Here is a 25633-nt window from a genome sequence, read left to right as displayed (position 1 = left end):
AGCAAGCACATGGCCACGAGGGTCCAGGGCGCGCCCCCTGCCTCATGGGCCCATGGTGGCTCCCCTCCACTTATTCCTGCACACACACACACTTCTTCTTCCTCCCAAAAAAAATCACCATCCAGCTCAAGCACGGGTTCTAGCTCATTTTGCTGCGATTTTCGATCTCCTTGCTCAAAGCACCTTGATAACCCACAAGTATAGGGGATCGCAACAGTTTTCGATAAGTAAGAGTGTCGAACTCAACGAGGAGCTAAAGGTAGAACAAATATTTCCTCAAGTTCTATCGACCACCGATACAACTCTACGTAGGCTTTACGTTCGCTTTACCTAAAACAAGTATGAAACTAGAAGTAGTTTATAGGTGTTTTGGGATAGGTTTGCAAGAAAGTAAAGATCACGTAAATAAAAGCTAGGGGCTGTTGTAAGTAAAGAAGCAATAAAGTAAATATAGCGAGTGTGGAAAAGTGGTGGTAGAAGTTGCGAAATTGTCCCTTAAGCAATTGACTACTTTACTAGACCGATAGCAAGTTTTATGTGGGAGAGGCCACTGCTAGCATGTCATCCCTTACTTGGAATTCTATGCACTTATGATTGGAACTATTAGCAAGCATCCGCAACTACTAATGTTCATTAAGGTAAAACCCAACCATAGCATTAAGATATATTGATCCCCTTCAATCCCGTATGCATCAATTTCTATGCTAGGTTGAAGCTTCTGTCACTCTTGCCCTCCAATACATAGTCCTATCAACATACAACTAACCCTATGGTGTGATCCACGCGTGCGCTTATATGATGGGCACCAAAGAACAACAACATAACCATAAGCAAATTAAATCAATCATAGCAATTCATCAACCACCGATAGGACAACAAAAATCTACTCAAACATCATAGGATGGCAACACATCATTGGATAATAATATGAAGCATAAAGCACCATGTTCAAGTAGATGGTACAACGGGTTGCGGGAGAGTGGACTGCTGTAGATAGAGGGGGGAAGGTGATGGAGATGTTGGTGAAGATGGTGGAGGTGTTGGTGTAGATCGCGGTGATGATGATGATGGCCACGACAGCGTTCCGGCGCCACCGGAAGAGAAGGGGAGAGGGGGCCCCTTCGTCTTCTTCTTCCATGACCTCCTCCCTAGATGGGAGAAGGGTTTTCCCTCTGGTCCTTGGCCTCCATGGCATGGGAGGGGCGAGAGCCCCTCCGAGATTGGATCTGTCTCTCTGTTTCTCTCTGTTTCTACGTTCTGTTCTGGTGCCCTTTCACCGTTTTGGGTATATATGGAGATCCTTAACTCCGATTGGATTGAAACCTTCACAGTGATTTTTTACCAAAAATTAGCTTTCTTGTGGCCGAAGAAGGGCATCAACCGCCTTATGGGTGGCCCACGAGGGTCAGGGGCGCGCCCAGGGGGCAGGGGCGCCCCCCTGCCTCGTGGCCACCTCGGACACCGTTTCGCGTTGATCTTTCTCCTAGACTTTCCAAATATTCCAAAAATAAGCTCCGTCTGTTTTTATCCCGTTTGGATTCCGTTTGATATGGATATTCTGCGAAACATAAAACATGCAACAAACAGAAACTGGCATTGGGCACTGGATCAATATGTTAGTCCCAAAAATAGTATAAAAAGTTGCAAAAAAGTATATGAAAGTTGAATAATATTGGCATGGAACAATAAAAAATTATAGATACGAAGGAGACATATCAGCATCCCCAAGCTTAATTCCTGCTCGTCCTCGAGTAGGTAAATGGTAAAAAAGATAATTTTTGATGTGGAGTGCTACCTAGCATAACCTTGATCATATGTCTAATCATGGCATGAATATTAAGACACGAGTGATTCAAAGTAATAGTCTATCATTTGACATAAAAACAATAATATTTCAAGCATACCAACCAAGCAACTATGTCTTATCAAAATAACATAGCCAAAGAAAGCTCATCCCTACAAAATCATATAGTCTGGCTATGCTCCATCTTCATGTTGGGGAACGTAGTAATTTCAAAAAATTCCCTACACACATGCAAGATTATGGTGATGCATAGCAATGAGAGGGGAGAGTGTTGTCTACGTACCCTCGTAGACAAAAAGCGGAAGAGTTAGCACAACGCGGTTGATGTAGTCGTACGTCTTCACGATCCGACCGATCAAGTACCGAACACACGGCACCTCCGAGTTCAGCACACGTTCAGCCCGATGACGCCCCTCGAACTCCGATCCAGCCGAGTGTTGAGGGAGAGTTTCATCAGCACAACGGCGTGGTGACGATGATGATGTTCTACCGACTCAGCGCTTCGCCTAAGCATCGCTACACTATCATCGAGGTGGACTATGGTGGAGGGGGCACCGCACACGGCTAAAAAATCAAACGATCAATTGTTGTCTCTCTAGGGTGCCCCCTGCCCCCGTATATAAAGGAGCAAGGGGGGAGGTGATGCCGGCCAGGAGGAGGCGCGCCAGGAGGAGTCCTACTCCCATCGGGAGTAGGACTCCCTCCCTTTTCCTTGTTGGACTAGGAGTGGAGGGGGAAAGAGGAGGGAGAGAGGAAGGAAAGGGGGGGCGCCGCCCCCTCTCCTTGTCCTATTCGAATTAGGGGGAGGGGTGCGCGGCCCTGCCCTGGCCGCCTCTCCTCTTATCCACAAAGGCCCACTATGGCCCATTAAGCCCCTGGGGGGTTCCGGTAACTCCTCAGTACTCCGGTAAAATCCCGATTTCACCCGGAACACTTCCGATATCTAAATATAGGCTTCCAATATATCAATCTTCATGTCTCGACCATTTTGAGACTCCTCGTCATGTCCGTGATCACATCCGGGACTTCGAACAATCTTCGGTACATCAAAAATCATAAACTCATAATATAACCATCATCGAAATTTTAAGCGTGCGGACCCTATGGGTTCAAGAACTATGTAGACATGACCGAGACACGTCTCCGGTCAATAACCAATAGCGGAACCTGGATGCTCATATTGGCTCCCACATATTCTACGAAGATCTTTACCGGTCAGACCGCATAACAACATACGTTGTTCCCTTTGTCCGAGATTCGATTGTCGGTATCTCAATACTTAGTTCAATCTTGTTACCGGCAAGTCCCTTTACTCGTTCTGTAATACATCATCCCGCAACTAACTCATTAGTTGCAATGTTTGCAAGGCTTAAATGATGTGCATTACCGAGAGGGCCCAGAGATACCTCTCCGACAATCGGAGTGACAAATCCTAATCTCGAAATACGCCAACCCAACAAGTACCTTCGGAGACACCTGTAAAGCACCTTTATAATCACCCAGTTATGTTGTGACGTTTGGTAACACACAAAGTGTTCCTCCGGTAAACGGGAGTTGCATAATCTCATAGTCATAGGAACATGTATAAGTCATGAAGAAAGCAATAGCAACATACTAAACGATCGAGTGCTAAGCTAACAGAATGGGTCAAGTCAATCACATCATTCTCCTAATGATGTGATACCGTTAATCAAATGACAACCCATGTCTATGGCTAGCAAACATAACCATCTTTGATCAACGAGCTAGTCAAATAGAGGCATACTAGTGACACTCTGTTTGTCTATGTATTCACACAAGTATTATGTTTCCAGTTAATACAATTATAGCATGAATAATAAACATTTATCATGATATAAGGAAATAAATAATAACTTTATTATTGCCTGTAGGGCATATTTCCTTCACTTCACCACACAAAGCATTCACATCATGCACAACCCCAATGACAAGCCAAGCAATTGGTTCATACTTTTTAACGCGCTTCAGCTTTTTCAACCCTCACGCAATACATGAGCGTAAGCCATGGATATAGCACTATAGGTGGAATAGCATATGATGATGGGGTTTATGTGGAGAAGACAAAGAAGGAGAGAGTCTCACATCGACGCGGCTAATCAACGGGCTATGGAGATGTCCATCAATTGATGTCAATGTGAGGAGTAGGGATTGCCATGCAACGGATGCACTAGAGCTATAAGTGTATGAAAGCTCAAACTGGAAACTAAGTGGGTGTGCATCCAACTTGCTTGCTCATGAAGACCTCGGGCATTTGAGGAAGCCCATCATCGAAATATACAAGCCAAGTTCTATAATGAAAATTCCCACTAGTATATGAAAGTGATAACTCAAGAGACTCTATATGAAGAACATGGTGCTACTTTGAAGCACAAGTGTGGTAAAAGGATAGTAACATTGCCACTTCTGTCTTTTTCTCTCATTTTTTTTCTATTTTTTGATGGGCTTCTTTGGCCTCTTTTTTTATTTGGACTTCTTTGGCCTCTTTTATTTTGATAACCTCACATGGGACAATGTTTTAATAATGATGATCATCACACTTTTATTTACTTACAACTCGATACTAGAACAAAGATATGACTCTATATGAATGCCTCCGGCGGTGTACCAGGATGTGCAACGATCTAGCGTAGCAATGACATCAAAAAATAGACAAGCCATGAAAACATCATGCTAGCTATCTTACGATCATGCAAAGCAATATGACAATAAATGCTCAAGTCATGTATATGATGATGATGGAAGTTGCATGGCAATATATCTCGGAATGGCTATGGAAATGCCATGATAGGTAGGTATGGTGGCTGTTTTGAGGAAGATATAACGAGGCTTATGTGTGATAGAACGTATCGTATCACGGGGTTTGGATGCACCGGCGAAGTTTGCACCAACTCTCGAGGTGAGAAAGGGCAATGTACGGTACCGAAGAGGCTAGCAATGATGGAAGGGTGAGAGTGCGTATAATCCATGGACTCACATTAGTTATAAAGAACTCATATACTTATTGAAAAAGTTTATTAGCCCTCGAAGCAAAGTACTACTACGCATGCCCCTAGGGGGATAGATTGGTAGAAAAAGACCATCACTCGTCCCGACCGCCACTCATAAGGAAAGCAATGAAAAACACCTCATGCTCCGACTTCGTTACATAACGGTTCACCATACGTGCATGCTACGGGACTTGCAAATCTCAACACAAGTATTTCTTAATTTCACAATTAATCAACTAGCACGACTCTAATATCACCACCTTTATATCACAAAACTATTGTAAGGAATCAAACATATCATATTCAGCGATCTACAAGTTTATGTAGGATTTTATGACTAACCATGTGAATGGCCAGTTCCTGTCATCTTTCTAAATAGATATAAGTGAAGCAAGAGAGTTTAATTCTTTCTATAAAAGATATGCCCACGCTCTAACAAATATAAGTGAAGCAAAAGAGCATTCTACAAATGACGGTTGTCTATGTAAAGAGAAACAGACAATCCAAGCTTCAAATGATATAAGTGAAGCACATGAAGCATTCTATAAAGCCATACTCAAAAGATATAAGTGAAGTGCAATGAGCATTCTATAAATTAACCAAGGGCTATCTCATACCAGCATGGTGCATAAAAGAAAAATGAAAACTAAATGCAAAAGACGCTCCAAGATTTGCACATATCACATGAACGAAACGAATCTGAAAACATACCGATACTTGTTGAAGAAAGAAGGGATGTCTTCCGGGGCATCCCCAAGCTTAGACGCTTGAGTCTCCTTGAATATTTACTTGGGGTGCTTCGGGCATCCCCAAGCTTGAGCTCTTGCCTCTCTTCCTTCTTCTCACATCGAAACCTTCTCGATCATCGAACACTTCATCCACATAAAACTTCAACAGAAAACTCGGTAAAATCCGTTAGTATAACTAGATGATTCTCCGCGTGTTGCTGCGGAACATTATGTAAGATCAATTGAGTATCAACCTGAATAGACGTAGTTCAAATGAGGTTCCATGAAAGAATAATATCACATAGGTCTCTCACGAAGTACCAGGCAACTGGTAGCATGCTTAAAACCATTAATGTTGTCCTATCCGTAGGAGAAACAAAGTAAACTAAGCCAATCAACTCATACATGCTGATACTATAAAAATGGTAAATTAGGTCGCTTGAACTTAAAAGCTAAACAAAGGATGAAACAAAATTTACCCAGCCGAATGATCAAATAGGGAGGGCAGGGCGTGACTGTTGTATGCATGTATAGGGTGCCAGCAGCCCCGTTTGAGCCACCCGCAGGAAATTTTCTCGTCAGATACTTGTATATTAATGGGAGCAGCAACAATACTATGCAGCAAGGACCACCGAATCGTCCTAGATCCTTGCCATCAGCAAATCATCCGACACTTGCAGCGGGTGGGCTCTGACCAAATCTGAAAATAAGTTTGTCATCCAAGACATATATGGTATCACAGTTGTCGAATGTAAGTATGTAACATGTAACAGAAGAAGCAATCAGAATCATTTTGACATGCTCTCTAAATAAGTATGCAGCCTAACAGAATTTGTATATAATAACTCAGTGCAAAAAATTAATTCAGATATGGGTGCTTGTGCTCTCTAAATAAGTATTGAGACTAACAGAACGTGCATATGATAACTTTGTCAAACATAAAATTAGATATGGGACCTTGTGTACTAATGCGAGTAGCTGTGAGGGAGAGAAAAGGCAGGAGTGGCGTAGGATTTTAGCATAGGCCATATAAAAATGTCATAGGATGCCAACATGCATGCATATATATATTAGCTTTTGAGAAAAACCTATGACATTCAGATATGACTTCTTCATATTCAACGTGGCAGTGATATTTGATTTTAGCATAATCCACATAAAAATATCATAGGTTGCCAACAGGCATGCATATATATTAGCTTTTGAGGAAATCCCCCAATAAGTATGTACAAAAATAAACACAACCTAGGAAATGGAGAATTGATGAAAGTAAACTGAACTTGATGTCGTTGTTTACATAAGCCTGAACTTCATGTAGCTGTTTACACAAGCCCATGCGGATCCTGCATATAAGTAATTTGGAAGCCTATGTGTAGAGAAATAAACACGAATAATGTATCCATGTTGCACAAAGTGGCGATTTTCTTCTTCTAAGCAGAAGCACTTCTATCTATTTAAGCATAAGAACGTTAGGTTTATTTTTAATTCAACAAACAGAGGTTGATTAGGACAAATTGACTGTCATGCATGGACCTGAGGAGCAAACAAAAATAAACATAAATTCAAGCGCCAAGAGGTGCATGTCAAATCAAATTTTAGGTGCTTAGCTAATTCATATTTCTGAACATTTTGCTCTCTGAATATCAGTGAATAATTCTTACCGTAAATTGCATATACCAATAATTTTGTATCGCAGGTTGAGAGTGAATGACATAATTGTGACCCTGCATCACAACATAGTGAGATGTCAGTTAAGACTAAGAGTCATGTTCTCAAGCATTGTTTACGAAAACTGAAAACATAGATGTACTTATTCTGGGTATGAGGGAGTCATGTTCTTCAGCGAGATTAGATTTTTTTTTACTTCTGAACACTTTCCATTCATCAGGATCTATCTTCCCATTGTTGTTCAAGTGTGCCTCCTTGAATGTCTGTTGGAATTTAAGTTAGCATAAACATATGGATAGTTTTAGTGCTTCTTGCGCATCAACATTCATCTAGATGTGGTGTACCTGCTGGTCCACAATCTGTTCAAAATCATCATAAAAAATATGTAGGCCTGATTCATTCATGATTAACATACCCAAACTGTCAAATTGTAAAGGTAGTGTGCGTGCTTTACTTGGCGGATATAATGGGTTTCATGTTACTTCTTCAATGAGCCAAAGAGTACTGACAGAGCTGGAGGATAAGCATCTAAATGGACAAATCGCAATGTATGGTGGTATGCCCAAAACATCTTGAAGTGGTCTGATCAGTTGTCAGGATTATGTGCAGAATAATTCAGTAAATAAAAGATACATACATCTTCATATTCAACGCTGTTGTTGATGCCTCACGGATCCAATAGTCTGAACGCAACTACGAGAAGGTCATATTAAAATATCAAATAGGGAAAAGAATATATAGATACAAGTCATCCCAAATCGTATATGGCAGCCTACTGTTACTTGAATATCTACACATGGTCAAACACACGCAGTCACACACTGAAAAAGGTGGGAACCAAAGAAAGAAGGTGAGGGAGAAAGAGCCTGAACTGAAGTTGTCCCTCCTGATCTCCGACGGTGCTCCTCGGCATGGTCCGCGGCGACGGACAGCACCCTTCCCCCACGGCGTTCCCAAGAGGCGGACGACATCTAGCATTAGCGGGACCCCTTCCTCTTCGCTCAACGGCTGCAGCTCTGCAACCGGCACTGCATGCTTGCCGACGAGGCACGCCGCGTTCAACGGCAGGAGGATCACGCCGGCAACAACATCAAGTCTGTCTCCTCGTCTGCTTGTGCCGCTCGTCTCGTTGATGGGTGGTGATCGATTTGGTGTGGACTGCTGGGTGCGGGAGGCGGCGGCTAGCATCGGTGCCAGATTTGATAGGCGAACCAAAAAGGTGAAGCAGCGGAGGCCTAATTTGTTGGGAAAAGGAGTGGAAGTGGAAGGGGAACAGGCTGCCATAATCTGGCCGATGCGTTCCTGCTGTGTTCTTGGAGATGAGAAGCCAAGGAGGTGAAGTAACGTGGAGCCAACGCAAGGGTTGGAGTGACGTGGAGCCAACGCAAGGGGTGGAGAGACGACTGTTCTATTCGCTAGCCAAGCGGTAACGGAGGCAGATGAGGACGGAAAGATGCATCGGTGCGCAGCCGCTTTTAGGCCCCTCCTAATGCTTCACCTTGTACAGGTGCTAAGCCTTTCACGTAGGTAAAAAAAAATCTGATGTGGCATATTATTTAAGAGGAGAGAGATGAGTGTTGTGACCCAAGAAGAAACAATGCTAAGCGCGTGAACCTAGGCAAAACATTTAAAAAAAAACCCACCAATACGTGAAGAGCTTTAGTTGCTAAATCATTAAATAAAGTAAGCTTAGCAACCAAAAACTAAACACCTATGCATTGGGGAGTATAGTTGCTAAGCTATTTAATGTGCTTAGCACCTCATCTAAGCACCCATGCATTGGGAGTAGCCTTATGGGTCCTACCGGCAGTAACTGAAGCAAACGTGGGTGCTTTCTATTGTGACGGGTCCCGCTTGTAAGCCTCTAATGAAATGTTGATGTGGCAGTATTGCTGATGTGGATAGGCTGCATGTCAAGAAAAATAACATAGTGGGGATGAACTATTTAGGTATTATAAATAAAGCAAATCACCACTCTAAGTACTGTTGCAAACCAATTCATATTTTACTTTTGCATTGTGTCTACTGTAATATAACTTTTTCATGGCTTAATCCACTGATATAAATTGATAGTTTCATCAAAACAAGCAAACTATGCATCAAAAACAGAATCTGTCAAAAATAGAACAGTCTGTAACAATCTGAACATTCACCATACTTATGATAATTGAAAAATTCTGTCAAAATTAGGAAACATAAACAATTTGTACATCAAGACAGTGCAAAAAGAATCAGAACCATTTGACGTTCCAGTAAAAAAATGTAAAATCGTGCACTACAGCAAAAGTTTCTGTCCTGCACCGCACAAACCAATAAGCATTGTAAACATCCTAAAGGCAAACCTTGGCACATTATTTTTATAATACAATGGAATTGTACAAGGGGATAATTATTTTTGTTGAAAAGTTTCTGTAATCAAGATTCACAAAGTTTCCGTGAGCATGAACAAAGTTCAAGGAGCTCTCCCACTTCAACAATGCTGGTCTTTCTCACTTTGACTTTCCTTTTTGAAAAAGTTTTGGGCTCTCCTCTTTATTTTTGTTGTTTTTAAACTAGATGAAAGCACTCAACAGAAATAAATGACTCTCTAAAACTTTCGGGTTGTCTCCCTGGCAGTGCTTTCTTTAAAGTCATTAAGCTAGGCATATAGTGCTCAAGTAATGGATCCACCTGGATCCCAAGGTATATCAAAGCCAATTTTAATTAACAATGATTTGTAATTTAGTAATGAGCACAAGGCAACATATATCATGCAACAACAAAGTCTAACTCTCTTCCTATGCATCGGCATGTCATAAAATAACAATTCATGCACACATAGTAAAGGCCAATGCATAGTATAAACAGTTTCTTGCAATTTTCTCATGTGGGAAACATAGAGAGGTGGAGATATAGTTCCTCTCTCATAATAATTGCAAGTAGGAGCAGCAAGCACATGCATATTATATTCATCAAAATCATCATGTGCAACGGTAAAAGGCAACCCATTAATATAATCCTTAATAAAAGCAAACTTCTCCGATATAGTGTAGTTTGGAGAATTCAAAAGGATAATAGGACTATCATGTGTGGGTGCAATAGCAACAATTTCATGTTTAACATAAGGAACTATAGCAAGTTCATCTCCATAAGCATAATTCATATTGGCATTTTGGCCACAAGCATAGTAAGCATCATCAAAAAGGGATATTTCAAGAAAATCAACGGGATCATAACAATCATCATAGCAATCATCCTTCGGTAAGCACGAAGGGGAATTAAATAATGTATGAGTTGAAGAGTTACTCTCATTAGAAGGTGGGCACGGGTAGCTGATCCGCTCTTCCTCCTTTTGTTCTTCGCTCTCCTCCTCATCTTTTTCATCCAATGAGCTCACAGTCTCAGTAATTTCTTCTTCCATAGACTCCTGCAAAATATTAGTCTCTTCTTGGACAGGGGAGACTTTCTCAATAAGTGCATTAATATCGTAATTGTATTCATAATTCTCATAACAATATTTAAGGATAGCTAAATTTTCAGGTCTATAAACCGAATCATCAAAATCTTCAAACTCTTTAAACATAGATTCAATTTCATAAGCACCCATAAAAGCAACACATTTTTTTATTTGTTCCACATCATAGTAAATCATAGATACCATTAGCATAAGAAGCTAAGGTTTTATTATCATTAAATTTGCATGAAAATGGAAGGTGTGGAGCCTTCATCCTAGAGCAACAAGTATAATCATATCTCAAGCATAGTTGTCTAGCATACCACTGCAACATATAAATTTGATCCCATAATAGTTTCCCTTTTTGTGTCAAGCGATAATCCCTAAAGTATTCACGTTGATCCAACATTACTCCCATTACCAAATTGAATGGGGTTTTCTCAGGATTATCAAAGTAGTACGAAATATCTATCACATAACGAGCATCGAGGGTTTTAGGAGGTTACTCATCTCCATGAGTAGCAAGTACACCTAATTTTTTTGGTATTTCGTGTTCCATATCCATAACTAAAGATAAAGAACAACTAAAAACAACAAATAAAAATTACTTAGTGATAAAGCAAATAAGCACACACGAGAATATTCACCCCACGCTATTGCTACCCAGCAACGGCGCCAGAAAAAGGTCTTGATAACCCACAAGTATAGGGGATCGCAACAGTTTTTGATAAGTAAGAGTGTCGAGCCCAACGAGGAGCTAAAGGTAGAACAAATATTCCCTCAAGTTCTATCGACCACCGATACAACTCTACGCACACTTGACGTTTGCTTTACCTAGAACCAGTATGAAACTAGAAGTAGTTTGTAGGTGTTTTGGGATAGGTTTGCAAGAAAGTAAAGAGCACGTAAATAAAAGCTAGGGGCTGTTGTAAGTAAAGAAGTAATAAAGTAAATATAGCGAGTGTGGAAAAGTGGTGGTAGGAGTTGCGAAATTGTCCCTTAAGCAATTGACTACTTTACTAGACCGATAGCAAGTTTTATATGGGAGAGGCCACTGCTAGCATGTCATCCCTTACTTGGGATTCTATGCACTTATGATTGGAACTATTAGCAAGCATCCGCAACTACTAACGTTCATTAAGGTAAAACCCAACCATAGCATTAAGATATATTGATCCCCCTTCAATCCCGTATGCATCAATTTCTATGCTAGATTGAAGCTTCTGTCACTCTTGCCCTCCAATACATAGTCCTATCAACATACAACTAACCCTATGGTGTGATCCACGCGCGCGCTCATATGATGGGCACCAAAGGACAGCAACATAACCACAAGCAAATTAAATCAATCATAGCAATTCATCAACCATCGATAGGACAACTATAATCTACTCAGACATCATAGGATGGCAACACATCATTGGATAATAATATGAAGCATAAAGCACCATGTTCAAGTAGAGGGTACAACGGGTTGCGGGAGAGTGGACCGCTATAGATAGAGGGGGGAAGGTGATGGAGATGTTGGTGAAGATGGCGGAGGTGTTGGTGTAGATCACGGTGATGATGATGATGGCCACGGCAGTGTTCCGGCGCCAACGGAAGAGAAGGGGAGAGGGGGACCCTTCGTCTTCTTCTTCCTTGACCTCCCCCCTAGATGGAAGAAGGGTTTCCCCTCTGGTCCTTGGCCTCCATGGCATGGGAGGGGCGAGAGCCCCTCCGAGATTGGATTTGTCTCTCTGTTTCTCTCTGTTTCTGCGTTCTGTTCTGGTGCCCTTTCACCGTTTTGGGTATATATGAAGATCGGTAACTCCGATTGGATTGAAACCTTCACCGTGATTTTTTTACCAAAAAATAGCTTTCTTGAAGCCGAAGAAGGGCATCAACCGCCTTACGGGTGGCCCACGAGGGTCAGGGGCGCGCCCGGGGGGGGGGGGGGGGGCAGGGGCGCCCCCCTGCCTCGTGGCCACCTCAGATACCGTTTCGCGTTGATCTTTCTCCCAGATTTTCCAAATATTCCAAAAATAAGCTCCGTCCGTTTTTATCCCGTTTGGATTCCGTTTGATATGGATATTCTGCGAAACATAAAACATGCAACAAACAGGAACTGGCACTAGGCACTGGATCAATATGTTAGTCCCAAAAATAGTATAAAAAGTTGCCAAATAATATATGAAAGTTGAATAATATTGGCATGGAACAATAAAAAATTATAGATACGACGGAGACGTACCACACCTCTCACAAAACTGCTTTAGGGGATCGTTCCTTGGTATGTGACTCCTCCATTGGCCCAATTAGTTTTTGTTCTAGTACTTTATTCATTGCAAATTTATGTTGCCTAGGTGACCATGTTCTTGAGCTTGCATGTCAAATTTATATGGTTCCAAGTAGTTCTAATGCTTGATATAGGCTCTAGGCACTTGTAGGAGTAGTTGCTATCAATTTTGTTGAGCTTGGTTCACTTTTATTTGAAGTTACTAAAATTTCAGAAATTTTCAGAAAATGATGAATAGATCTTTGAGGGGCTCATCGAGCCGAAGCTCGAAGGAAAAGCAAAGTGAAGAAGCTGAGAGGCCCAAATATAATTTGCCTCGCACCGCGGAGGTTCGGCCGTGTGAATGGCCTTCCAATGATTTCTTGAGAGCAGGCGGGATTTATGATGATTTTTATGAATTGGCTGAGAATGCAGGCCTCACCGACTTCCTCCGCGACCAACGCGAATAGTATCTCTTACTCACCAATACTTTCGTGCAAAAATTCTACTATTATCCTAAGGAATCACCTCCTTCAATAGAGTTTCATTTATATGATGTGGTTAAGAAGATGCCACTAAATGAATTTTGCAAGGTTTGCAAAATATCCTTTGAGGGTAGTTTAGAGGAACCACATCGTAAAGATGTGGACGGGTTTATTGATACTATTACTGTAGGGGAAACTAGTAAGGTTTCCGATGCAAGAATCACTAGCATACATTTTCCTGTTTTATGCTACTTTGCCATTTTTGCTAGTCGTTGCTTAATTGGTCATAGAAACTGTGGAAACCTTAGTTTTCCTGATATTATCATTGTGTTCCATGGTTTATTCTGCGATAACACTGTTAGTATGGGCGGTATTATTGCTAAACGGTTAAGTTTGAACCGTACAAAGGGCCCCATTTTTGGAGGTATTTACGCTTCACGCCTTGCTGCACATTATAACATACCTATTAGGCACTATGAAAAAGAAGAAAAATTGCTGACCACTGCTTATTTAGATTATAAGAGTATGGTAGCGCATGACTTTATTGTTAAGAATAGGGAAGAGGCGCTTAAATACAAATTATTCTTTGATAAACATCACCCTGAGACTATTACCTTGCCTGCTCTTTCCTTGTTTGATTTATCTGCAGGACCGCATCTCATTCCGCTGGGGGCCATTCACGCCTACCGGAACCTACATCAGCCACGGAGCCGGAACCACAATTTGAACCTCCACAACAGTCTAATTACCAGCGGGATTCGGAGATGATTGCCAACCGGTGGCAATCGGAGTCTTCTTCATCTCAGTACGACCCCGACTACAACTATGGATATCCGCCAGGCCATCCGTGGCAATAAACCAACTTAGGCCAAAAGCCTAAGCTTGGGGAGTACGTATTTCCCACCGACATTACATTTATGTTCACACACACTCATTGCTAGATGTCGGTGCTCATACTTTTTCATTGTAATATCCATACTAGTTTATTTTCTTTTTTCCTGCTTTCTTCTTGTGTGTTTGATAAACCTTAAGAAAATCCAAAAAAATTAGTAATAGATTTTAGTTAGTTTACCTTCCTTTCTCGTAGTAGTAATAATTAAAAAAAACCCAAAAATATTTCCCGTTCTTATTTTTGCTTGTTGGGAGCTTTCCCGTGTAAATAGTTTTTTTCTTTTCTTTTCTTTGGGGGTCGATAGGAGAAGACCATAATGAAATTGTTGAAGTGGCTCTTATATGCATAATTGTTGATTTAACCAAGAGCCCATATTACCTTGTTTTCTCCTGTTTATTGAATGCTCGCAGATTCCAGCTTAGTCCAATGCACGTGCACTCTTATTATTCACATCGTTCGGTCGTGCAAGTGAAAGGCAATTATGACGATATATGATGGACTGATTGAGATAAGAGAAGCTGGTATGAACTCGACCTCTCTTGTTTTGTAAATATGATTAGTTCATCGTTTCTGATTCAGCCTATTATAAATAAACATGTTTGCAATGACAATTAGATATTATAGTTGCTCGTGCCATGCTTGATTAGCTATGAGTTATAATGGTTTACCTTGTGTGCCAACATGCTATTAAAATAGTTGTGATGTGGTATAGTGGGGTGGTATCCTCTTTTGAATGATTTAAGTGACTCGATTTGGCACATGTTCATACATGTAACTGAAACCAATCAACATAGCCTTCACGATATTTATGTTCATGGTGGATTATATCCTACTCATGCTTGTACTCAATGTTTATTAATTTTAATGCATGTTCATGACTGTTGTCGCTCTTTAGTTGGTCGTTTCCCAGTCTTTTGCTAGCCTTCACTTGTACTAAGCGGGAATACTGCTTGTGCATCCAATTCCTTAAACCCCAAAGTTATTCCATATGAGTCCACTATACCTTCCTATATGCGGTATCTACCTGTCGTTCCAAGTAAATTTGTATGTGCCAAACTCTATACCTTCAAATGAAATTCTGTTTGTATGCTCGAATAGCTCATATATCAACTAGGGCTGTCCGTATCTTAGGCGGGTTATTCTCAAGAGGAGTGGACTCCGCTCCTCACTCACGAGAAAATGGCTGGTCACCAGGATGCCCAGTCCCATACTTTATGCAAACTAAATCAAAATAATTGCAAACAAAACTCCCCCTGGGACTGTTGCTAGTTGGAGGCACTCGTTGTTTCGAGCAAGCCATGGATTGATGCTTGTTGGTGGAGGGGAGTATAAACTTTACCATTCTGTTTGGGAACCGCCTATAATGTGTGTAGCATGGAAGATATCGCCATCTCTTGGTTGTTATGTTGACAATGAAAGTATGCCGCTCAAAATATTACTTATCTCTATTTCAAAATCGAGCTCTGGCACCTCTACAAATCCCTGCTTCCCTCTGCGAAGGGCCTGTCTATTTACTTTCATATTGAGTCATCACCCTCTTATTAAAAAGCACTAGCTGGAGAGCGCTGCTGTCATTTGCATCCATTACTATTAATTTATATTGGGTATGACTATGACTGGATCTCTTTTACCATGAATTACAATATTTAGTCAGTCCTTGATCTTTAAAGGTGCTCTGCATTTATGTTTTGCGGTCTCAGAAAGGGCTAGCGAGATACCATCTTATTATATCATATTATGATTGTTTTGAGAAAGTGTTGTCATCCGAGATTTATTATTATTGCTCGGTAGTTGATTATGCCATTGACATGAGTAAACATGAGACCTAAGTGTTATTGTGAATATGGTTAGTTATAATCTTTGCTAAAAACTTGAATGCTGGCTTTACATATTTACAACAACAGGAGCAAACAGAGTTTGTAAAAGTTTTTCTCTATCACTTTCAGTTTATCAACTGAATTGCTTGAGGACAAGCAAAGGTTTAAGCTTGAGGGAGTTGATACGTCTCCGTCGTATCTACTTTTCCAAACACTTTTGCCCTTGTTTTGGACACTAACTTGCATGATTTGAATGGAACTAACCCGGACTGACGCTGTTTTCAGCAGAATTGCCATGGTGTTAGTTATGTGCAGAAACAAAAGTTCTCGGAATGATCTGAAACTCCACAGAATGTATTTTTTGAAAATATTAAAAATACTGGAAGAAGAATCCACATCAGGGGGCCACACCCTGTCCACGAGGGTGGGGGGCGCCCCCTGCCTCGTGGGCCCCCTGGAGCTCCTCCGACGCCAACTCCAACTCTATATATTTGCTTTCGGGGAGAAAAAAAATAAAGGAGAAGAAATCATCACGTTTTACGATACGGAGCCGCCGTCAAGCCCTAAAACCTCTCGGGAGGGCCGATCTGGAGTCCGTTCGGGGCTCTGGAGAGGGGGATTCGTCGCCGTCGTCATCATCAACCATCCTCCATCACCAATTTCATGATGCTCATCGCCGTGCGTGAGTAATTCCATCGTAGGCTTGCTGGACGGTGATGGGTTGGATGAGATCTATCAAGTAATCGAGTTAGTTTTGTTAGGTTTTGATCCCCAGTATCCACTATGTTCTGAGATTGATGTTGCTATGACTTTGCTATGCTTAATGCTTGTCACTAGGGCCCGAGTGCCATGATTTCAGATCTGAACCTATTATGTTTTCATGAATATATGTGTGTTCTTGATCCCATCTTGCAAGTCTATAGTCACCTACTATGTGTTATGATCCGGCAACCCCGAAGTGACAATAATCGGGACCACTCCCGCTGATGACCATAGTTTGAGGAGTTCATCACTATGTGTTAATGCTTTGGTCCGGTACTCTATTAAAAGGAGGCTTAATATCCCTTAGTTTCCGCTAGGACCCTGCTGCCACGGGAGGGTAGGACAAAAGATGTCATGCAAGTTCTTTTCCATAAGCACGTATGACTATATTCAGAATACATGCCTACATTACATTGATGAATTGGAGCTAGTTCTGTGTCACCCTATGTTATGATTGTTACATGATGAACCGCATCCGGCATAATTCTCTATCACTGATCCAATGCCTACGAGCTTTTCACATATTGTTCTTTGCTTATTTACTTTTCCGTTGCTACTGTTACAATCACTACAAAACCCAAAAATATTACTTTTGCTTTCGTTACCGTTACTTCCATACTACTTTGTTGCAGATACTAAGTTATCTAGGTGTGGTTGAATTGACAACTCAACTGCTAATAATTGAGAATATTCTTTGGCTCCCCTTGTGTCGAATCAATAAATTTGGGTTGAATACTCTACCCTTGAAAACTGTTGCGATCCCCTATACTTGTGGGTTATCAATGCCCATCGATTGATGTTAATGCAAGGAGTAGGGATTGCCATGCAACGGATGCACTAGAGCTATAAATGCATGAAAGCTCAACAACAGAAACTAAGTGGGTGTGCATCTAACTTGCTTGCTCATGAAGACCTGGGGCATTTGAGGAGGCCCATTGTTGGAATATACAAGCCAAGTTCTATAATGAAAAATTCCTCTAGTATATGAAAGTGACAAAACAAGAGACTCTCTATCATGAAAATCATGGTGCTACTTTGAAGCACAAGTGTGGAGAAAAAAGGATAGTAGCATTGTCCCTTTTTATTTTCTTTTTTTGGGCCTTCCTTTTTTGGCCTTTCTCTTTTTTTAGGGGACAATACTCTATGAATGATGATCATCACACTTCTATTTATTTACAACTCAATGATTACAACTTGATACTAGAACAATGTATGACTCTATATGAATGCCTCCGGTGGTATGCCGGGATAGTAATGAATCAAGAGTGACATGTATGAAATTTATGAACGGTGGCTTTGCCACAAATACGATGTCAACTACATGATTATGCAAAGCAATATGACAATGATGAACGTGTCATGATAAATGGAACGGTGGAAAGTTGCATGGCAATATGTCTCAGAATGGCTATGGAAATGCCATAATAGGTAGATATGGTGGCTGTTTTGAGGAAGATATAAGGAGGTTTATGTGTGAAAGAGTGTATCATATCACGGGGTTTGGATGCACCGGCGAAGTTTGCACCAACTCTCAATGTGAGAAAGGGCAATGCACAGTACCGAAGAGGCTAGCAATGATGGAAGGATAAGAGTGCGTATAATCCATGGACTCAACATTAGTCATAAAGAACTCATATACTTATTGCAAAAATCTACAAGTCATCAAAAACCAAGCACTACACGCATGCTCCTAGGGGGATAGATTGGTAGGAAAAGACCATCGCTCGTCCCCGACCGCCACTCATAAGGAAGACAATCAAAGAACACCTCATGTTTCAAATTTGTTACATAATGTTTACCATACGTGCATGCTACGGGACTTGCAAACTTCAACACAAGTATTTCTCAATTTCACAACTACTCAACTAGCACAACTTTAATATCACTACTTCCATATCTCAAAACAATCATCAATCATCAAACTTCTCTTAGTATTCAGCACACTCATAAGAAAGTTTTTTACTAGTCTCAAATACTTAGCATATTAGGATTAATTTCCCAATTCAAGCAAATTACCATGCTGTTTAAGACTCTCAAAATAATATAAGTGAAGCATGAGAGAATAATAGTTTCTATAAAACAAATCCACCACCGTGCTCTAAAAGATATAAGTGAAGCACTAGAGCAAAAACTATATAGCTGAAAAGATATAAGTGAAGCGCATAACGTATTCTAATAAATTCCGAATCATGTGTGTTTCTCTCAAAAGGTGTGTACAACAAAGATGATTGTGGTAAACTACAAATAAAGACTCAAATAAAACAAGACACTCCAAGCAAAACACTTATCATGTGGTGAATAAAAATATAGCTCCAAGTAAAGTTACCGATGGAAGTAGACGAAAGAGGGGATGCCTTCCGGGGCATTCCCCAAGCTTTGGCTTTTTGGTGTCCTTAGATTATCTTGGGGTGCTATGGGCATCCCCAAGCTTAGGCTCTTGCCACTCCTTGTTCCATAATCCATCAAATCTTTTACCCAAAACTTGAAAACTTCACAACACAAAACTTAGCAGAAAATCTCGTGAGCTCCGTTAGCGAAAGAAAACAAAACACCACTTCAAGGTAATGCAATTCCAACTTCTCTATGGTTTATAAACTATTTTACTAGCCATAGATTTATCAAAATAAGCAAACAACACACGAAAAACAGAATCTGTCAAAAACAGAACAGTCTGTAGTAATCTGTAACTAACACAAACTTCTGGAACTCCAAAAATTCAGCCAAAATTGGACGACCTATAAAATTTGTTTATTGATCAGCAGCAATCGGAATCAATATTTTATCACGTTCTGGTGATTTTTAACAATTATTTGCGTGAATAGAAAGGTTCTGGAATTTTCAGCAAGATCAAATAACTATCATCCAAGAAGATCCTATAGGTTTAACTTGGCACAAACACTAGTTAAAACATAAAAACAAATCTAACCAGAGGCTAGATCAAAGATTTATTTCTAAACAGAAGCAAAAAGCAAAAACTAAAAATAAAATTGGGTTGCCTCCCAACAAGCGCTATCGTTTAACGCCCCTATCTAGGCATAATAGCAATGATAGATCTAGGTATTGCCATCTTTGGTTGGCATTTCTTTAATGAGACATCTATCACCCTTAGGAGTTTCTTTCTTTTTATTAATTATCAAACTTCTAGGCACAAAATCGAAAAATTCATTTGTAGCAAATGGTTCCTTAATGATAGCAAAAAGATTGGGATGAATACTTATAGATTTGAGATCCGCAGTTTCCTTGCTAGAGGATTCACCCTTATTTTTAGGAACATACATAAGCTTGGAAATTTTAGTTGGAGGACTTGGAGTATTTTTTACGGAAGAAAAAGCGGTTCCCAAGTTGGTAATGATACCCTCAAGTTTATCGATTCTAGTGCAATCCTGATTTATTCTTTCATTAACTATGGGTTCCTTCTCCTTAATATTTTTCAAAGTGACTCCTACTTTAGATCCATATTGGGTAATTTGGTTGTGGATCTTTTTATCCAAATTTTCAATTAACTCCACGGTAGCAACTTTATTTTCAATAATTTAAAGTCTTTGCATTACATGCTCCAAATCTATCATAGCATTATAAGAATAAAAAATATGGCTACCCAAGAAATTCCCTCCGGTAATGGTATCAAGGATATATCTGTACCAAGGAGTAGCGCCTACGTAAAAATTGCGGAGAAGAACGGTGTAAGGTCATATTTATCCCTAAGTGTTTTGGTGATTGATGACAATGCATTTGCGGACTAATCGTGTGCCATGAGCTTTCCAGACTCTTCTCTGCTAGGCACAAGACGTTTGGATGCCCCTCGAAGACTGACGAAGACGGCGTCTTTTCTACGTTTCCTTTTGGTGGATTTGAGTCGTAGGAAAGCCGTACTATTAAGAGGGGGTCCGCGTTGGAAAGGTTTGGGTGGAATCATCACGTACACGTCTCCTTGTATCCCCTCCTTTCTTCCTTGGAGCTTCCTACGTTTTTCTGCCTCAGATGTCTGGCTACTTATGTGGTTGCGGTAGTACCGCTCCAGGAGCAACGGTAGTACCGTGGGCATCCACGGTAGTACCGCGCAGGCGCGCGGTAGTACAGCTGGTGCTCACGGTAGTACCGCTCCCCTGGAGCCGTACTACCGCTGCCCACCCGCTAGTGCCGCCCGGGTGCGGTAGTAGGAGCGGATGTAAAAAATTACATCCGCACCTCCACGGTACTACCGCTTTCACCGTGCGGTAGTACCGCGCTAGGCGGCCAGGCAGTAGTACCGCCCCTCGGCAGTACACTACAAGAAATATGTCAACTTATGACCACCACTATTGGTCACTGAATGGTCACAAATTTCCATTTATGACTTTTTTGTGACCAAAAACATAAGGTCAAAAGCTGGGCGTCGTAAACTGACTATAGTGACCTTTCTTCTGGAATGGTCGCAAACGTTTATGACGAAAATAAGTCCACTGTGGCGTTTTGGTCACTAGCAACCTCCCCAGGCCACGTAGGCATCCAGCATGGCAATCTGACGTGGCACAAGATTCAGCCTGGTCCAGTTCGATTTTCTACATGGGCCTAGCCCAACAATTCAGCCTATTTGTGTTTTTTCTATCTGTCAATTTTTGGTTGGGTTCATGGGCCAAGTCCAATATTGCAGCCTTTTTATTGTTGGGTTGTGGCCTTTTTGTCTAAACGAATTTAGTTTTTCTTTTTTCCCAAAAGAAGGGTCCACTAGTCAGATGGGTCCCAGTTGTCAGGTTCTATTAAAGTGGGACCCTTTTGGTAGCATCATATTATTCAGATTACAATTTGACAATTTGACAGAAATAAATAACCATGTTTAAATAAGAACAGACAGAAAACACAAGTAATATTTCAAATAACAACAGCGAGAATCAATCACAGTCATACACATATACTGGGCTCCTTCTGTCATGACACAGTTACAACACAGATGCAAATACAATCAGTCACACAGATATAGGGACAATCACAATGAGAATTGACAATCAGCACAAACTGGGCTCCTGCTCCAGTCAGATGAAACTGTATGCATGACTAACTACGCGACCATAGTCGACTAGGCTACCTTCGCTACACTAGGACATCAATAGAACTATCATCATGCCTTCGGCCGTCGCCCTGTTACATGAATCAGAAGAGAAGAATCAAAACACTGGAGCCAATATATTATGAACAGAACATTCAAAAAAAAGGACAAGTTCTTTAGAAAGATAACACAAATTCAGCTAATACAATGATTTTTGTCCCCAGATAGTTAAGATGATATACTCATTCATACAATGTGACGCAAGAAAATAGAGCACTTTACTCATAGCATGCAGAGTATCATTATTAAGTTCATAGGGTTTATAGTGCTTGGACTTATTAGAGTGGTAGCATATCATCATATACATCCGTATGTTGTAGCCCATTTGAAATGTCTAGAAAGACTTATATTTAGGAATGGAGAGAGTAGAATGTAGCATGCGATAAAACCAAAGGATTAGCCAACAATAAAAGAAGGCACTTAATTAGTTCATTACATTTAGTTAAAACTGCTTCTATGAAGCGCAGGACTAAACCATTTAGTTAACCCAGCAAGAAGTGCCAAGGAGCATAGTATAGTACTGCACTAAAAGCACCAAGAATCTTCTGGACCAACAATAGAAACAACCAAGAAGCACTCATTTTTCAATTCATAGGGCTAAAAATATATTTATCAGAATGGCACTGAAATCAACCTCTTTATCTATCATCACAAGGTCAGTATGCTTGATAGGCCCATTATGAGTTGCCCTACGGTAATGCCGCAGATGAGACAGAGGACGCACACATTGCTGTAGACATTAGCAAGACAGGAACCAACAAAATGGTGCTTGCCATCTGCAAGGAGAAAGCAGAATACCAAAAAGGTTAGGAAAACAATATAGAATGATAAAACAAAGAAGAGATGCACCCACTCATTAGAGAAGTAGCATACCCAAAAAATGTGAAGCACAAATGGCCACCAAGAAAGCATATTGTTGTATACATTGACAAGATAGGAACCAACAAAATGCAACAGACTAAAACCAAACTTTATACAGCAGGGAATGATTTACAATAACCAAAAGATTTTGCACAACAAGCAGTAAATAGGTAGTAGATATTAACACCCATGACATAGGACCAGCATAAGAAAACAACATTGGTGTAGAACAGGCATATAATCAGTGTAGTCAGCAAAAGATAGGGGGAAGAGAAATTGAAAAACCCAGAAAGAGCATTCATATATGAGGCACTAAGCTGTATGAACCAAAAGACTATTGACATCAGCTAGCAAAGAAATGGCAGTTGGCACCACACATATCGGACGACCACATGAAACAGATAGAACAGACTGGTCGGCCATAGCTAACATGGTAAATAGAATAATGCACATATTGTAGAAGACACCACCAGCATGGATTCTAAGAAATGGATTGGAAGAGCTCAGGAAACACAATGTTCCTGGTCTGAGAATCAGTAGTACCATCTTCATTTTCAATCAGGATTTTCAAAGCCTTTTTGAGGTCACACGCGACACTGCTACATAAAGCTGGCCATGCGTGAACACAGGTGCATTAAAGTATAGATCAACACTGCATAACACGTGTCCTACAATATTTTGACTCCTACCTATTTTCTTATTTTACAAAAGCTTGCCATGCGTGTATAGATCAACTTTATATTGTGAATACATAAAGCTGGCCATGTGTGAACACAGGTGCATTAAAGAATGAAGAATACATCGACACATAGCACGAACCATGGACAAACATTGGTATGTAACCTGTCTACTCAGTAGGTGCCAATTTAGATGCACTGAATCGACACCAACTTGGGCGAACTGGTGGTATGTGCAAAAACAGCGAAACATTGCAAAAGCTCCTCTTTTCCCAAATTGTGTGGTGAGGAACCAGCCTATGCCCCCAATTCGTCCTGCGGAGGCAACTAGCGGAAATGACTTACGCATGACCCCAGTTCCCCACAGCTGATTACCCTTGACTCATCTGAATTCTCCTAACAAGGTAGAAATTGGCAGGTCTATTTGGAGGAAAAAAGGATCTACTAAAATCTAGCTTACTAAATATTGGTCAGATCGCAGGACTGTGCGCGCACACCGCAGATCCAACAGATCACATCTTGAGACAACAGGACCCAAGTCTAACTAAACCGTGCAAACAAGAGGGAGACGGGATCGGAGGAGACACGTTCGCACCTAGCCGGAGCCGACGATGATGTTGTTGATGGGGATGAAGATGAGCTTGACGAAGAAGCCGACGAACCCCATGACGACGAACCCGATCATCGTCCGCGCCGCCACCTTGGTGAACTCTGCGCGCCCAATCAGCGTCAGATCTGGCGAAAGAGGAAATTTCAGGATAGTACTATCAAATCAAAACATTACTCATAAAGTAAAAACAACTTATTACTTGTGACAAACAATCCATTCAGAATGTCAATTTGTCTGGTCGCACTTGTCAGATAAATTACACTAAAACGAACTTAAAAGTCAAGAGTCAACCCCCAGTTCCCCACAGCTGACTACCCTGAATTCATCCCAATTCTCCTAACAAACTAGGAAATTAGCAGGATCTACTAAAACCTAACTTATATACTAAATATTGCTCAGAGCAGGAATTTCCTAAGAAGATGTGCTAAAACCCAACATATTCAAAAGCCAAATGTCAACGGAACTCAATTTCGCAGGCCTGCAGCCGCAAAATCCCTGGGGGCAGGCGCGCACACCGCAGATCCAACAGATCACAGCACGAGACAACAGGAACCAAGTCTAACTAAACCGTGCAAGCAAGAGGGAGACGGGATCGGAGGAGACGCGTTCGCACCTAGCCGGAGCTGACGATGATGTTGTTGATGGGGATGAAGATGAGCTTGACGAAGAAGCCGACGAACCCCATGACGACGAACCCGATCGCCGTCCGTGCCGCCACCTTAGTGAACTCTGCGCGCCAAATCAGCGTCAGATCTGGACGGAAACAAACCGGATCCGAAACGAGGAGAGCGGGCGAGCTTGTGGCGGTCCTTACCCTTGCGGTCGGGCTTGTGGCAGCGCTTGACGAGGCGGACGCTGTCCTTGGCGAACTCGCGGAGGGGGTCCACCACGGAGTCGACGGCGTCCATGGCTGCTGCCGGCGGGAAGGCGAGATCTCCGAGCCGACGACGACGACGAGGTCGCGCGCGTGAGGGGAAGGGAGGGGGGAAGCCAACAGGCGAATGGTGTGCTGTTTGGATTTGTGCTCTGGATCTGCGAGGAGGGGAGGAGGAGGCCCGGCGGTGAGCTATGGTGGGAGGATGTGGTCTGAATCGGGGAGAAGGGGCGGGGGCAACGGCGGCGGTGGGAATGGATCTCCTCGCCACGGCGGGATGGGGAAGGAGGGGGCAGCGACGGGGGGCTGTCGTCGTTGGTCGTTGCAGGTCAAGAGCAGCGGCGCTTGGGGGGAGGCCGGCGGCGGGGTAGGAGTTGGGACGGCGGAGAGGGAGGTCTGGGTCGGGGAGAGGGAGGAGGCGCCGCATGGGTCGGAGGGAGGGAGAGGGAGGGGAGTGTGCTGCACGATGCTAGGGTTTGGTTGGCCAGCGTGCGTTTAGGAGACGTTGGATCTGTATGGTGTGGACGGCTCAGATCGGCTTAGGGGGGTGATCCGTGGGAAGGGAGGTTCTGCCTTCTGATTGGTCCAAGAAATGTGTCATTTTGAAACAGGCATAAAAAATTCAAAAAAATCAAAAAAAATGCAAAACCTTCGCGTTGTGTCATCATATG

General features: G+C 41.7%; 1 protein-coding gene and 1 long non-coding RNA gene across 2 annotated transcripts; both read right to left on the bottom strand.

The window, feature by feature from the left end:
- Positions 1 to 920: 920 nt before the first annotated feature.
- Positions 921 to 8553, bottom strand: LOC147991973 (uncharacterized). Its single transcript, XR_015607510.1, has 3 exons — positions 7351 to 8553; positions 7202 to 7264; positions 921 to 6240 (listed from the first exon to the last, which is right to left on the bottom strand). It is a non-coding gene; the product is annotated as an uncharacterized LOC147991973 (long non-coding RNA).
- A 15520-nt stretch (positions 8554 to 24073) lies between these two features.
- LOC125536716 (protein transport protein Sec61 subunit gamma) lies at positions 24074 to 25065 on the bottom strand. The gene is made up of 2 exons (XM_087538890.1): positions 24903 to 25065; positions 24074 to 24189 (listed from the first exon to the last, which is right to left on the bottom strand). Exons 1-2 carry the CDS (start codon positions 24994 to 24996, stop codon positions 24074 to 24076), a joined length of 210 nt encoding a protein of 69 aa, XP_087395016.1. The 5' UTR covers positions 24997 to 25065.
- Positions 25066 to 25633: the final 568 nt, after the last annotated feature.

Source organism: Triticum urartu, chromosome 1A (assembly GCF_056163025.1).
Source record: "Triticum urartu cultivar PI428250 chromosome 1A, HENAU_Tu73, whole genome shotgun sequence".
NCBI classification, from domain to species: domain Eukaryota; kingdom Viridiplantae; phylum Streptophyta; class Magnoliopsida; order Poales; family Poaceae; genus Triticum; species Triticum urartu.
Note: the sequence above shows the minus strand (reverse complement) of the source record. Positions and strands in the feature narration are given on the sequence as shown.